Genomic DNA, 13739 nt, shown 5'->3' with positions numbered 1-13739 from the left:
CTGGCACTCGTAAGACCTGCAATGTCACGTGCTGTGACGTACTTGCCACGGCGTGTCTTTCTGGTGGGCCTCGACTTCAAGCTTATGACGTCATGGCGAATTCCCTGAGTATACCTCCACAGCTGGGTCAATCGGAGTTGAGGAAGTGAAGCTGACTTTCCCCACATACGCAGTATTCATACATGTCGTGTCAGGCTATGAGCTTTAGTACAGAATGAATGCAAGTACGTAGGGTCAACCCGAACTCCATCGACTAAACTGCATAGATTTTGCAGGGATATTTTGATATGAGTGACCTGTGATCTCCTGTAGCTCGTTTCAAACTAACTATGGAAAAATGATATATCCTGTTTTTTACACATATTTCTTTTGTTTCTGATAAATTTTCAAGACAGTGAAGGCGCCCATGTTATGCAATGACCTAAATATTCAACACGAATACACAGTGAGGCAACAACCTTAAGACGCAGAAATACTGTGATACTATTGCCTTCACTGTGCCGCTGTTCCTTTGCATTCGGTGAATCCATATGAGAGATTCATATCAAAAACCCGTTATCAGTAAACTAATCCGTCCTGCTGTCATTGTTTAAATACAACTAACATTGCTGACAAAAAAAAAAAAAAAAACGAGACAAGACCGAGCAGTTGTTAATGCAAGAATGAGAGCAAAGAGAAAAATTGACATTACTGTTATCAGCATAAGTAGCATGAGTGAAAGAAACATGTTTGGTTCCAGATAAGACACACAGCGCACATGATCGAGGTTTGCTGTACTATGCAGATATTTTCAGTACAATTCAGATACAAAGATAAACGGGGGTGAAATAGCTATATGCATTTAATCTTTAACGTGCTGCCGGAGACCACGGCTCCATCAAACCATAATACTCTGAAAATGTTGCTGAACAACCTCCAAAATTTGTCTTTCGAATTCTCGTTCATCCTGCAGAGCAGCTTACAGATGTAGTTTTTGCAAAGAAAAGGAATCAAAAGGTCACATCAGTTCATTTCCGAAAATGAATGGTAGATTTATAACTTTTTATGACGTACCAATGCAGTATTAGTGCTGTCAACTGTGCAATACTTCTTTGAAGTGTTTATCGTGCTATGGGTCTCAAACTTCAGCATCTCATATAATGGATTAACTCATTCGCTGGAGTATTTCAGCCTTTTTGTCGATACGGACTGCACGGAAACTTTATTCTGGTGAATGCTTGTTGCAAACTGTCGCAGCGTGTATCATATAATTCAGGTGACTCCCACGTGTAAAAGATAAGCGCATGTAAGTTTGGTGATTGAGAGAATCATGTCATAGTACTATTCTTTTCGTTCTTCAGGAAGAGTCTCGTCAAAATAATAGCATACTGCAGCACGGAAATACATTGCTTTCATCACAGATCAGCCCACTGATCCGTCGTATTGTCTACGGAATTAACAACGACAAAAGGTAATGTATTCACTATAGAGTTCAGATACATTGGCATGTTTGGTTGCCGTTGAAGAGAAACTAATCCAACATCACTTATCCAAATATTGTTGCTGGTGTTACCATCTGTCTTGATGTGGCTCGTCGATGATATTTTAGGCTCTTCGTCATCGAAGCATAAAATATTAAATGGTGTGTCTTGTTATAGGAAGCATCGATAAAATTTTTCCTCTGGTAGAACACTAGCTTACGATCATTCTTTCACAAAATTTATGTGGACGACGTTGTCGAGCGGAGTTTGAAATTAGTAACTTCATTAGATCAGGACAATCACTATCTGTAGATGCTCGCTTCTGACGAGCGAAACGAGTAACAAATGGAATAATACGTGATCTGTTGTGTCGCTTTATCTGCACGTTAATCAACTTTTTTGCTGTTTTCCCTGTAGGAAACGGTTTCCTGAAAGTTGTCACGGTGGTTTCTGTTTATTCTGTGCAAAGATTCGACGATGGCACATTATTGCACTGTTTGACTTCAGGGTAGCCTGATTCTTTTTTCTTTTTTGGTATTTGTGAGACTCCGTCTATGTACTTCTCCTCACAATAACGCAATATAGCAACAGCTGTGAGTGCAGCTACTAGAGACACGCTCGCAAAAGGATAGGCCTCTCATCTGGCTGTATGTCGTGCGTTCCGTGGACAGAACACTGAAAATTTTTGAAAGGTAAATAATAACTTTGATCCTAAATGGAACGTGAAAAAGAACTCCATGGTTCTAAAAAAATAAAACTTCATACCCACGTGCATAAGTTAAAATTTGCTATAAGTTTCTATCTTCGGTGATGTGTAATAGGTACTAGGGGAGAATGTTGTACCCTGAGGATACTGTACCTAGAAACACACGATGTTTTTGGTCGGTACTTCTGTCTAGTGATTGATATTAAAATCACTTGAAGGAATGCGTAGCACAGACCGCGATAAGCAGTTTTCGCCATTTTATATAGTTTTTGTTGTTGTAGGAAGTGCGGTTGTGTTTTGCGTAGTATTTGTAAATATTTCACGTTTTGTACATTATGGTGCCCTACAATATATAAAGCTATTTGGAATATTTTGTTAATATTTATGGTACAATATTTTGTGGTGAGTAAAATGCTATAATATTTTTAGAATTATTTATATAACGTGTGGAGAGTTAAGCCATACTTCTTCGGTCGTGCGCTACCTGAACTGAAAGCTTTGGGTTGAGGCAATCAAGTAGATTGAATATCTCTTGATTTCCGAAAAGCATTTGACTTAGTACCATATCTACGGTTATTATCAAAAGTACGGACGTATGTAGTATCAAGTAACATACAGATAATAAAGTAACTCCTTGTGTCCCCCAGGGAAGCGTGTTGGGACCATTGCTGTTCATGTTGTAGACTAACGACCTTGCAGTCAATGTTAATAGTAACTTCAGAATTTTTGTAGATGATCCAGTCATTTGTAAGGAAGTATTGTCTCAAAGACGCTGCATAAATATTCTATCAGATCTTAATAAGATTTCAAAGTGGTGAAGAGATTGGCAAATTGCTTTAAATGCACAAAAATGCAAATTGTGCACTTTACGAAACGAAAAAACTCAGTATCTTATGACTATAATACCGATGAGTCACGGTTGACATCGGTCAACTCATAGGAATACCTGGGTACAACGCTTTGTAAGTATATGAAATGGAATGGTCACATAGGCTTAGTCGTAGATAAAACAGTTGGTAGACTTTGGTTTGTTGATAAAAGACTGCGGAAGTGCAGTCAGCCTATAAAGGAGGCTGTTTAAAAATCACTCGTGCAACTTATTCTGTAATACTGCTGAAGTATGTGGACACGTACCAAAGAGGACTAACAGGTGGTATTGAATGTTGTAATGGATGCTCTGCTGATGTTTCAAACCTACAGGTGGCCAACACCTAACTACTGCCATGCAGATGTTAAGGAATTTTTGTATTCCATGAGAATGTAGGTATCTGAAATGTTGTGGTGGTAGTAGCACCTTTGTTCTCAATGGGTAGCTGTGTTTACTTGCGAGTAAATTTCATTGAAGATACGCCGCTGCTTCGTGGAGAAAACCAAGATTATGTTTCTATGATGATTTAAAAATAAGATAACCACTAAAACCCAGCTAGAGCACTGAAGTCTGAATATTTGACAAGTAGAATGGAACATACAAGACTGGTAGTAATGTAAAACTTTCGGGTCTCTAGCCGAGTGACTTTGTAAAAATTGTGCGAAATTGGGAAAAGTATTGAGTGTAACTTGTAACTACGATCCGAAACTAACGTACCATGGTGCCTTAAACAAGACTATGTTGGAAGTAATATCGAAGGTTACTAACTTTAATACTTAAGTGTCTGGTTCAAGTTCTTTATTAATCTGTCCATAAATAACGAAGCTAATGACCTTTATATTCTCTTGGAAGGAAAGAAATGTGATTTAGATGTTAACAAACACTGTCTAAGTGAGAAGGAACTAAGGTTGTTCGTTCCACGTAGTTCACTCTAATTACCGGCTATTGCAAGCAAGACCGAGATTTTGGTGGTGCTTCAATTTATGTTAATAATAGATTAGATCTGTAATATAATGTACTAGATATTGATGATATTTGTCAAAGAAAGGTTTTTGAAACTGCTGCTATAACACTGCCTTCTCTAAAATTTATAATAAAATATGTGCAGATACTGCTCATAATCCCATACAGGCCATGTTGTAAATTGTCCCTCTTACTCACATGCCCCATTTTCCTTTATTTCAGTTACTATAATTTCTCTCGTTGTGTTAAAAAACTTATACTATGTATAATGGCGGCTGCTTCCCTCGCCTGCATAATGTCACTATTGTATCTTATCTGTTTATGATGTAAGACCTGTTAAAGATAAGATTATTTTCTTGGAATATGCCACCAATTTGTTTCTTTCATACACAACTTTTGTAATTTGTCGGTAGTTCATTACTTAATGGGTCACACAGTTTATCTTAGTTCAATAATCTTACATCGCATTTACACTGAAATAATCGCGCTTGTTTTATTCCTAATTTTAACAGTAACACTTTTCATTTCTAGAAATGGAGATACTCTGTAGATGCAGTAGTTTAAAATCTTTCATGATGGCGTAATAGCTGAAAACCAGTTCGTCTAACAAATTATAAATGTTGTAGAATGCTATACCAGTGATTTTTGTGTTTCATTCATAATGTATAATATACTCTACGAAGAACCGACGGAGCAATCAGTTAGTGCTAGCAAGAGTCACTTATTTGTTGGATATACTTAGAACTTGAGTTAGTGATAACATTTTATTTATTTCATATCATGCCTTCTTCTATGCTCACTAACATATGTAGTATTGCTATGGGGTAACTCACCAGGAGCAAAGAAAATCTTTATTTGACAAAAAAGGCCATCAGGTTGTTCATAGGAATTTCTGATACCAGGGCTTCCTGCAGAATTCATTTTAAAAAGCTGAAAATATTGCCCATCCCATCATTGTTTATATTGAGTTGTTTATTACACATAAAAGAAAATCAACACAAATGCATCCTAAGAAAATCCGTTCACCTACATAGCACACGAAAGAAAGAAAACGTAGGCACGCCTACAACTAGGCTTCAGAAGAGAATTACCAGCTATCAGTCTTATGAGTTAAGTTTTTTACCTCATTTTCTTCACAGGTATATGACGTTCCATCATATGTTTTTAAAAATGTTCCAAAGAAGTGGATAAAAGATAAAGCTTTTTATACACTAGAAAAGGTTTATACATGCTGTAAAGATGTTCTTATTTGCTGACACTCTTACTTGTGAGAATGTTGCAGTCCTGTAGTTCTGATTTGCAAGTATTTTAATCAACATATTGCAGTTTTTACTATTTGTATAACATGTCCATGTATTTTCTGTGTGTTTGTTTTTATGTATTGTGTTTAATGTATTTCTGTATGACCTCCTCATCCGCATTGTAGAATGTTTAAAGCTGAACTAAAATGTTTGGTTTGATTTGAATGTGACTTTCATCATGAAGGTAATAGGCGGAAGACTCGTCCAAACGTCGCGCCATTTCGACGAACTCTTTCGAGCGGAAATCCAAGAGCTTTATATTCGTTCATCTCACCAAGAAATGGAAAGAGATCATATGACAAACACAGCTGTCACAGTAAGGCGCGTATAAAGGCAAGGGATATGGAATCTCAGGTAACGTTGGTGTCAGAAGCCCAGCATAATAATAGTTGCCCTATCTCAAATACAAAACAAAAAGAATATGTATGAAGACAATTTAATGAATCGAACGGTATGTACAATGTTCTGCTGAATAGTGTGAGTCTACTGTGTGATAGTTTTCACAGTGCTTGTCTGTTTCGATGCCTCAAGCGGAGCCGATGGCCACGAAAGCGGCAAGGGGCAACTTTTCGGGGATGTCGGGTGCCTTATCCACTCTAGTACCGATGCTATCTACGCGTTATGCCGTACACACAATGTCATCATTAAATACTTGCTGTTATATCGTTGTAATTAAATCAGAATGCAAGTTACATACGTAATACTTCAAGCAGAAGTAGTAACATAGAGGTAGGAGGAATAAATATAAGCCGACGTAGATCATAATATTTATGGGTCCCAAACCTAATTGGTAGATACTCAACATAGTTATACTTAAGTATAAGTTATACATGTAATACGTAATTCAAAAAGTATTACTAACGGAGAGCTAACACGATGCATGGATCGTTGTATTTCTGGGTCCGAAATATAACCAGCAGGAATCTTAACAGACTGCAAACGTAAAATTTCATTGCTTTTTGTTTCCATCATTTCATTTGCCCAATGAGTTATTTTAAGGAGTATTCAAATGTTGACTATTTTTGCATTTATATTTTATTTCGTGCTTTTTCAACTAGTTGTATAGATCAATCCTTTATATCTTGATCAAGTAGTACTTACAACTTATCACAAACCAATAATTTACTCCTAATATTTTTTACGCCAGCTATTGTATTCCAGAGAGCTACCCGCTAAATAAATATTCCAACAATAAAAAAAAGTTGGTCAATGTATCGAACGAACTGTCAAATTTTTGTAGCATACCATTGTTCAGTTCCGGTATGAGTAACACGCCCATAAAAAATAATAACGCACTATTGCAGTGTGAGTGTCCACCTTTACGCGTCACAGTCGCGTCCTTCGCATTCTTCAATCTTTCTTATGTGTCCTTGCTCTAGAGTTGGAAATCCACGTAATACTTTTGTTGTAGCTGTTGAGCAGTTAGCAACAAACTAAGTAGCAGGGAACTGAAATGCAATTTCACGAAGAAATTTTTGTCACTGGGATTGACTGTTTATCGGTGTTAAGAGAAAAGTCTCTTGCCCGGGGAGGAGACTTTCCATATTACTCTACTGAACTCAGATGACTGTGAGAAGACTAACCTCGAGGATGCTTTCCTTTTTGGTAGGTCCGTATTGACTTGACAGAAGAACAGATATGTGTCAAGTTTCATTACTTGACATTCTTCAGGAATTAGAAATCCGTGTTTCTTACTTACAACAAGTCTAAAGAGAGATTGTGCACCAATCACTTTGTGAAAGTCCCGATATATGAAGCACCATTGTGACGGATTTCTTCACCATCAAGCAGAATTCTAACATGGAAGCTAGACGGAAAAAATATGAAGTCTGGCTAACGCCACAGGTGTCGTTGTAAGCATCCTTAGAAACTCCATGCTGGCAGCTGGTTTTTTCGTCACGACAACGCTCCATAACGTAGGCTTGTTAATTAAATTTCCTGTAGTAGGCTTGAGTATTCTTCATGTGCTCCGTATATCACTGATCTAGTGTCCTACGTCTTGTCTCGACGGATGGAGACAGGAATGGAGGTACAATGATTTCTCGTGGAAATTAAAGTGTCAGAGCGTACCCATCCACCGAAAAAATGTTAGACAGAGCGACTGAGAGATTCTCTGAGGTTAGAGGTTATTATGATGTTAAGGTGATGTAAATGGGGCTTTCTCGCAGAACTTACCTAGTGCCCTGCTTATACAGAAGCAGATTGAATTTTATGTAGTGCTGTCTCAGAGAAACTTTGTTAGTCTCTTAATAATGCTGTTACCGTTGCAGGAATCGCACTGCAAGCGGTTGATGTGCAAGAAAGGAAACAGCAGCTGCGTATCTGATGGAAGTCCTGCTGCAGATGGAACCAAGTGTGGGGAGAATAAGGTTAGTATAAGGGAGGTCAGCTCATCTTTATCCCCAGATTGCCTTTCTTTCATACTGTGATCAACCCGAAAAATTTTACTGGCTAAGGAAGTAGGGTTGGGTACAAAAGGTAGATATCATAAAAGAAGTTATGTACAGAAATCACACGTCTCCACATAAACAATTCAAAATACCGGTCTGAAATGATCTAATTAATCTTGAGAGGTTATGAAAAAAATGACACTTTTTATTTGTGCTATGTGAATAGTAGGGCTGTGCAGGTAAGTGGGCAACCTGTGTTGTTGGCCCTTTTTGGATAATGTAAGCATGCGCTGATGGCAGATTTTTCCCCTTCCCCCTTCTCTCAACCCTCTCACATCATGGACCAGTTGCACTGTGTAATGGAGGGAAATTCAAAAATGGTGGGAAATTCAAAGTAGTTCAATTGTGCTGTAATGTTTTGTCCTAACCCTCTGACGCCCAATTCAGAGCCCAATTGTTTTAAGTGTAAATTGGAGGGAAATTCAAATAAGATGGGAAATCTAAGTAGTTCTCTCGTGACAAATACACAATCCAAGATGGTGGACCTGATGATATGAGGACAGCTTGTGTAGTTCCCCATAACACAACACCTGAATCACGAAACGCTAATGTTCGACACTGTACCACTTCTCGCCGTATGAGGGTACACCCAGAATTTTTGAACATAATTGTTTTAATGGTCCAGGTGAGATGTGGAGAGACGTAATGTTGCATGGGCGTACTGACTTCCAAAACCCAGAACACCGTACATGCGCCAGTCATTGTTATTGTGACAATGTACACCCATCCCCATGTGGGTCTCTCCTGGAGTGTATTCGATCCTGACGTCATTTTTATAGATGAAAATGCACATCACATCGAATAGGGGTGGTGGAGTAGCTCTTGGAACGAGAGGATATTCAGTGAATGGACTTGCTTGCCCGTTCCCACGTCTTAAATCACATCGAGCACATGTGGGGCACATTGGGGAGACGTATTTCAGCACATAGACATGTACGAACGACCATCCAGTCGTTGGTAACCGCGGTGGTAGAGGAATAGAACCCCATACCACAAGACCCTCATACTAACTCTGTGGCCAGCATGGGAGCGCGTTCCGCAGTGTGCTTTGTTATACGTGATGATCACACAACTTATTAAGAACCATGTCCCTTCGTTTGTAATGTCGAAGGGACCATCATGAGTTGCTGTGGGTTCAGTGTAATTATTGTCTTTGAATAAAACTGTCATTTCTGTTCGTCTTACTTCATATTTCTTTCAGTTATCTTATGTATTTTACTGTACTGTTCTCTGCTGTAGCAGTTCTTTCTGTGTCTGGTCTATGTTTCATCGAACTCAGTTTCTTGGTAGTGACGCGTCATGTGAAAGTTCTTTTAGTCCTTAAGTTTTACACAACTTTGACGTAATGGTTCCGACGATATTCGACTAACTCACAGTTTCATTAAAAACAAAATGAAGGCGGATAATAATCTCACATACTGAATACGAGTACAGGGTGTTTCAGAAGTGATGGTCAATAATCAGGGCCATGACAGCAATGATCATTCGAAACAAAACAGTCGAGTATACATGAGCTGTAAAATGCATACCTTAAGAGCTATGAGCAATTCTTGATTTTCGCTACTGTGAAACGAATCTATTCTACTGGAAGCTCTTTGCATTCCATATTTTGGGAAGTTGTAGTATGGACCAAAACAAGAAGAACATGTCCAGCAAACATCTGCTCTAAAATGCATACCTTAAAAGTCATGAGCACTTGTTCATTAGAAGAGTTGTATTTCAAAGCAGTGAAGATGAACAAGTGATCATAGCTCTTAAGGTATGCGTTTTAGTGCACATGTTTAATGGACATTTTTTCTTGTTTTGATCCGTGCTACCATTTCCCAAAATATGGAAAGCAAAGACGTTGCAGCGGAAGAGATTTGTTTCACAGTATCGAAGACCAAGAATTGCTGAAAGCTCTTAAGGTATGCGTTTTAAATCCCATGTTTACTTGACTTTTTGTTTCGAATGATCATTCCTGTCATATCCCTCGATATTGACCATTACTTTTGAAACATCCTGTATAACAAATTAATGTTTCATTGTACTAATCATCATCATCATCATCATTTAAGACTGATTATGCCTTTCAGCGTTCAGTCTGGAGCATAGCCCTCTTATAAAATTCCTCCACGATCCCCTATTCAGTGCTAACATTGGTGCCTATTCTGGTGTTAAACCTATTACTTCAAAATCATTCTTAACCGAATCCACGTATCTTCTCCTTGGTCTTCCCCGACTCCTCCTACCCTCTACTGCTGAACCCATGAGTCTCTTGGGTAACCTTGCTTCTCCCATGCGTGTAACATGACCCCACCATCTAAGCCTGTTCGCCCTGACTGCTACATCTATAGAGTTCATTCCCAGTTTTTCTTTGATTTCCCCATTGTGGACACCCTCCTGCCATTGTTCCCATCTACTAGTACCTGCAATCATCCTAGCTACTTTCATATCCGTAACCTCAACCTTGTTGATAAGGTAACCTGAATCCACCCAGCTTTCGCTTCCATACAACAAAGTTGGTCGAATGATTGAACGGTGCACAGATAGTTTAGTCTTGGTACTGACTTCCTTCTTGCAGAAGAGAGTAGATCGTAGCTGAGCGCTCACTGCATTAGCTTTTCTACACCTCGCTTCCAGTTCTTTCACTATGTTGCCATCCTGTGAGAATATGCATCCTAAGTACTTGAAATCGTCCACCTGTTCTAACTTTGTTCCTCCTATTTGGCACTCAATCCGTTTATATTTCTTTACCACTGACATTACTTTCGTTTTGCAGATGCTAATCTTCATACCATAGTCCTTACATTTCTGATCTAGCTCTGAAATATTACTTTGCAAACTTTCAATCGAATCTGCCATCACAACTAAGTCATCCGCATATGCAAGGCTGCTTATTTTGTGTTCACGTATTTTAATCTCACCCAGCCAGTTTATTGTTTTCAACATATGATCCATAAATAATATGAACAACAGTGGCGACAGGTTGCAGCCTTGTCTTACCCCTGAAACTACTCTGAACCATGAACTCAATTTACCGTCAACTCTAACTGCTGCCTGACTATCCATGTAAAGACCTTTAATTGCTTGCAAAAGTTTGCCTCCTATTCCATAATCTCGTAGAACAGACAATAACGTCCTCCTAGGAACCCGGTCATATGCCTTTTCTAGATCTATAAAGCATAGGTACAATTCCCTGTTCCACTCATAACACTTCTTCATTATTTGCCGTAAGCTAAAAATCTGGTCCTGACAACCTCTAAGAGGCCTAAACCCACACTGATTTTCATCCAATTGGTCCTCAACTAATACTCGCACTTTCCTTTCAACAATACCTGAGAAGATTTTACCCACAACGCTGATTAAAGAGATACCTCTGTAGTTGTTACAATCTTCTCTGTTTCCATTGGTGTGATTACTGCTTTTGCCCAGTCTGATGGAACATGTCCCGACTCCCAGGCCATTTCAATTATCCTGTGTAGCCATTTAAGACCTGACATTCCACTGTATTTGATGAGTTCCGACTTAATTTCATCCACCCCAGCTGCTTTATTGCACTGCAATCTACTGACCATTTCCTCCACTTCCTCAAATGTGATCCTGTTTCCATCATCATTCCTATCACATTCTACCTCGAAATCTGAAACATTACTGATTGTATTTTCACCTACATTGAGCAACTCTTCAAAATATTCCCTCCGTCTGCCCAAGGCATCCACAGGATTCACCAGCTGTTTTCCTGACCTATCCAAAATACTTGTCATTTCCTTCTTACCGCCCTTTCGAAGACTGCTAATTACACTCCAGAATGGTTCTGCCACAATAATGGAAATTTTGATTGACTGACGTAATGCGATCGTCACCTTGTATTATGGATGAAGAAATGGTCTAACGTGTACTTGCAAGAAATATCACATAGTTTTCCGCATCACCTAGTTATAAAAACTGCACTTGAACTTGAACCAGAATTTATTTTCTACGAGATGGGTCGGGATTTTTTTTTGTGTTTGTTGTTTGTCATAAAAGTAGTGTCGACGACAGTAGCTTCATTGACTTAAGGCAACATCGTAAACATGCAGACATCTATTCTGTCACGTTTCCTCCTACGCCAGATAGGTGTAGAATCATTGAGATGGAAAAGAGATCATACAGTGCCTATTTAGGCAAAAATTGTTCCTTTGACTCATTCATCATAAGTAAGCTAAAACAATTGTATCTAAGACTGCTGTATTTCTCTACCTTCAATACACAAAAGCAGTTTAAATTGAAAGAAAAATAAACATTACAATGACGTTTAACTGTAAATTTCACAAAGATGGTACTGCCTTCGATTCCCCACGCTTATTAAAAACACAGAAACGAAAATTAATCTCCGCTTAAAATATCATCAGTTAGGAAATTAGAATATTGAAATGTATTTAAAAAGTAATATGAAATGCGTAATCGTTTTTAATTCCACATCCCACCAATTTTTAGAATTTCTTTTCTTGCGTAAGTGGTCGTTACAAACATAGTCTTCTACAGTACATGCAGCATGATTCCAAGCAGAACACCCAACAGGAGTGTGACACAATTCTTTGTCTCTACCCACCCCTCCACACATGCATCAGAACTCTTCAGGCTCTTTGCTAGGTGTGGATAGTGATTCTAATGCGCCAGTAAACTAGTTATTGTAATAATCGTTATCGTCTTCTTAAATGTTAGAAATATCCTCTATCTCCAATCACTCTGATGCTTCTTCCTTATTCTGGTTATCTTTTTTTTTCTTTCCTGGCTCTTCAGTAAAGCACCCACGCACGGCTTTCCTATTCTTGTTTTTCAACCTAATCTTCTCGTTCTTTTCCTTTCTTATTTTCTTCTTTATTTCAGCTTTTTTCCACGAGGTTGCGCCCCTTTCTGTTTCAAAGCACAGTTATCGCAATTACAAACCGACGGGACAGAGTTCTGTTATTCATTAAAGAACTAAAGAAATTGCTACACCTGCCTAATATCGTGCAGGGCCCCGCGAGCACGCAAAAGTGCCCCAATACGGCGTGAAATGGAATCGAATAATGTCTGGAGTAGTTCTGGATGGAACTGACACCGTGAATCATGCACGGCTGTCCATAAATCCGTAAGAGTACGAGGGGGTGAAGATCTCTTCTGATCAACATCCCAGATATTCTCAATAATGTTCACGTCTGAGGAGTTTGGTGGCCAGTGGAAGTGTTTAAAATCAGAAGAATGTTCCTGGAGCCACACTGTAGCAATTCTGAATGTGTGGGATGTCGCATTGTCCTGCTGGAATTTCCCAAGTCCGTCGGAATACACAATAGATATGAATGGATGCAGGTGATCAGACAGGATGCTTACGCACATGTCACCTATCAGAGTTGTATCTACACGTATCAGAGATCCCATATCACTCCAAATACACACGCCCCACACCATTACAGAGTGTCACCAGCTTGAACAGTCCCCTGCTGATATGCAGGGTTCATAGATTCATGAGATTATCTTCATACCCGTACATTTGCATCCGCTCGATACAATTTGAAACGAGACTCGTCCGACCAGGCAACATGTTTCCAGTCATCAACAGTCCAATGCCGGTGTTGACGGGCCCTGGTGAGGCATAAAGCTTTGTGTCATGCAGTCTTCAACGGTACACAAGTGCGCCTTCGGCTACGAAAGCCCATATCGATGTTGTTTCGATGACTAGTTCGCACTCTGACACTTGTTGATGGTCCAGCACCGAAACCTGCAGCAATTTGCGGAAGTGTTGCATTTCTGTCACGTTGAACGATTCTCTTCTGTCGTCGTTGGTCCCGTTCTTGCAGTAGCTTTTTCCGGCCGCAGTGATGTCGGAGATTTTATGTTTCATCGGTTTCCTGATATTCACGGTACACTCGTGAAATGGTCGTATGGGAAGATCTCCTCTTCATCACTACCTCGGCGATGCTGTGTCGCAACGCTCGCGCGCCGACTATAACACCACGTTCAAACTCACTTAAATCTTGGCAACCTGCC

General features: G+C 39.2%; 1 protein-coding gene across 1 annotated transcript in view; it reads left to right on the top strand.

Moving 5' to 3' along the window:
* The window catches only part of LOC126282418 (A disintegrin and metalloproteinase with thrombospondin motifs 7-like), a 488845-nt gene that overhangs the window by 211686 nt on the left and 263420 nt on the right, over positions 1 to 13739 (top strand). The window contains exon 10 of the mRNA XM_049982076.1: positions 7569 to 7667. Within this exon, the coding sequence (XP_049838033.1) occupies positions 7569 to 7667 (99 nt within the window). The remainder of the gene's footprint in view (positions 1 to 7568; positions 7668 to 13739) is intronic.

This window comes from Schistocerca gregaria, chromosome 7, assembly GCF_023897955.1.
Source record: "Schistocerca gregaria isolate iqSchGreg1 chromosome 7, iqSchGreg1.2, whole genome shotgun sequence".
NCBI lineage: Eukaryota > Metazoa > Arthropoda > Insecta > Orthoptera > Acrididae > Schistocerca > Schistocerca gregaria.
This window is presented reverse-complemented; position numbering and strand designations above follow the sequence as displayed.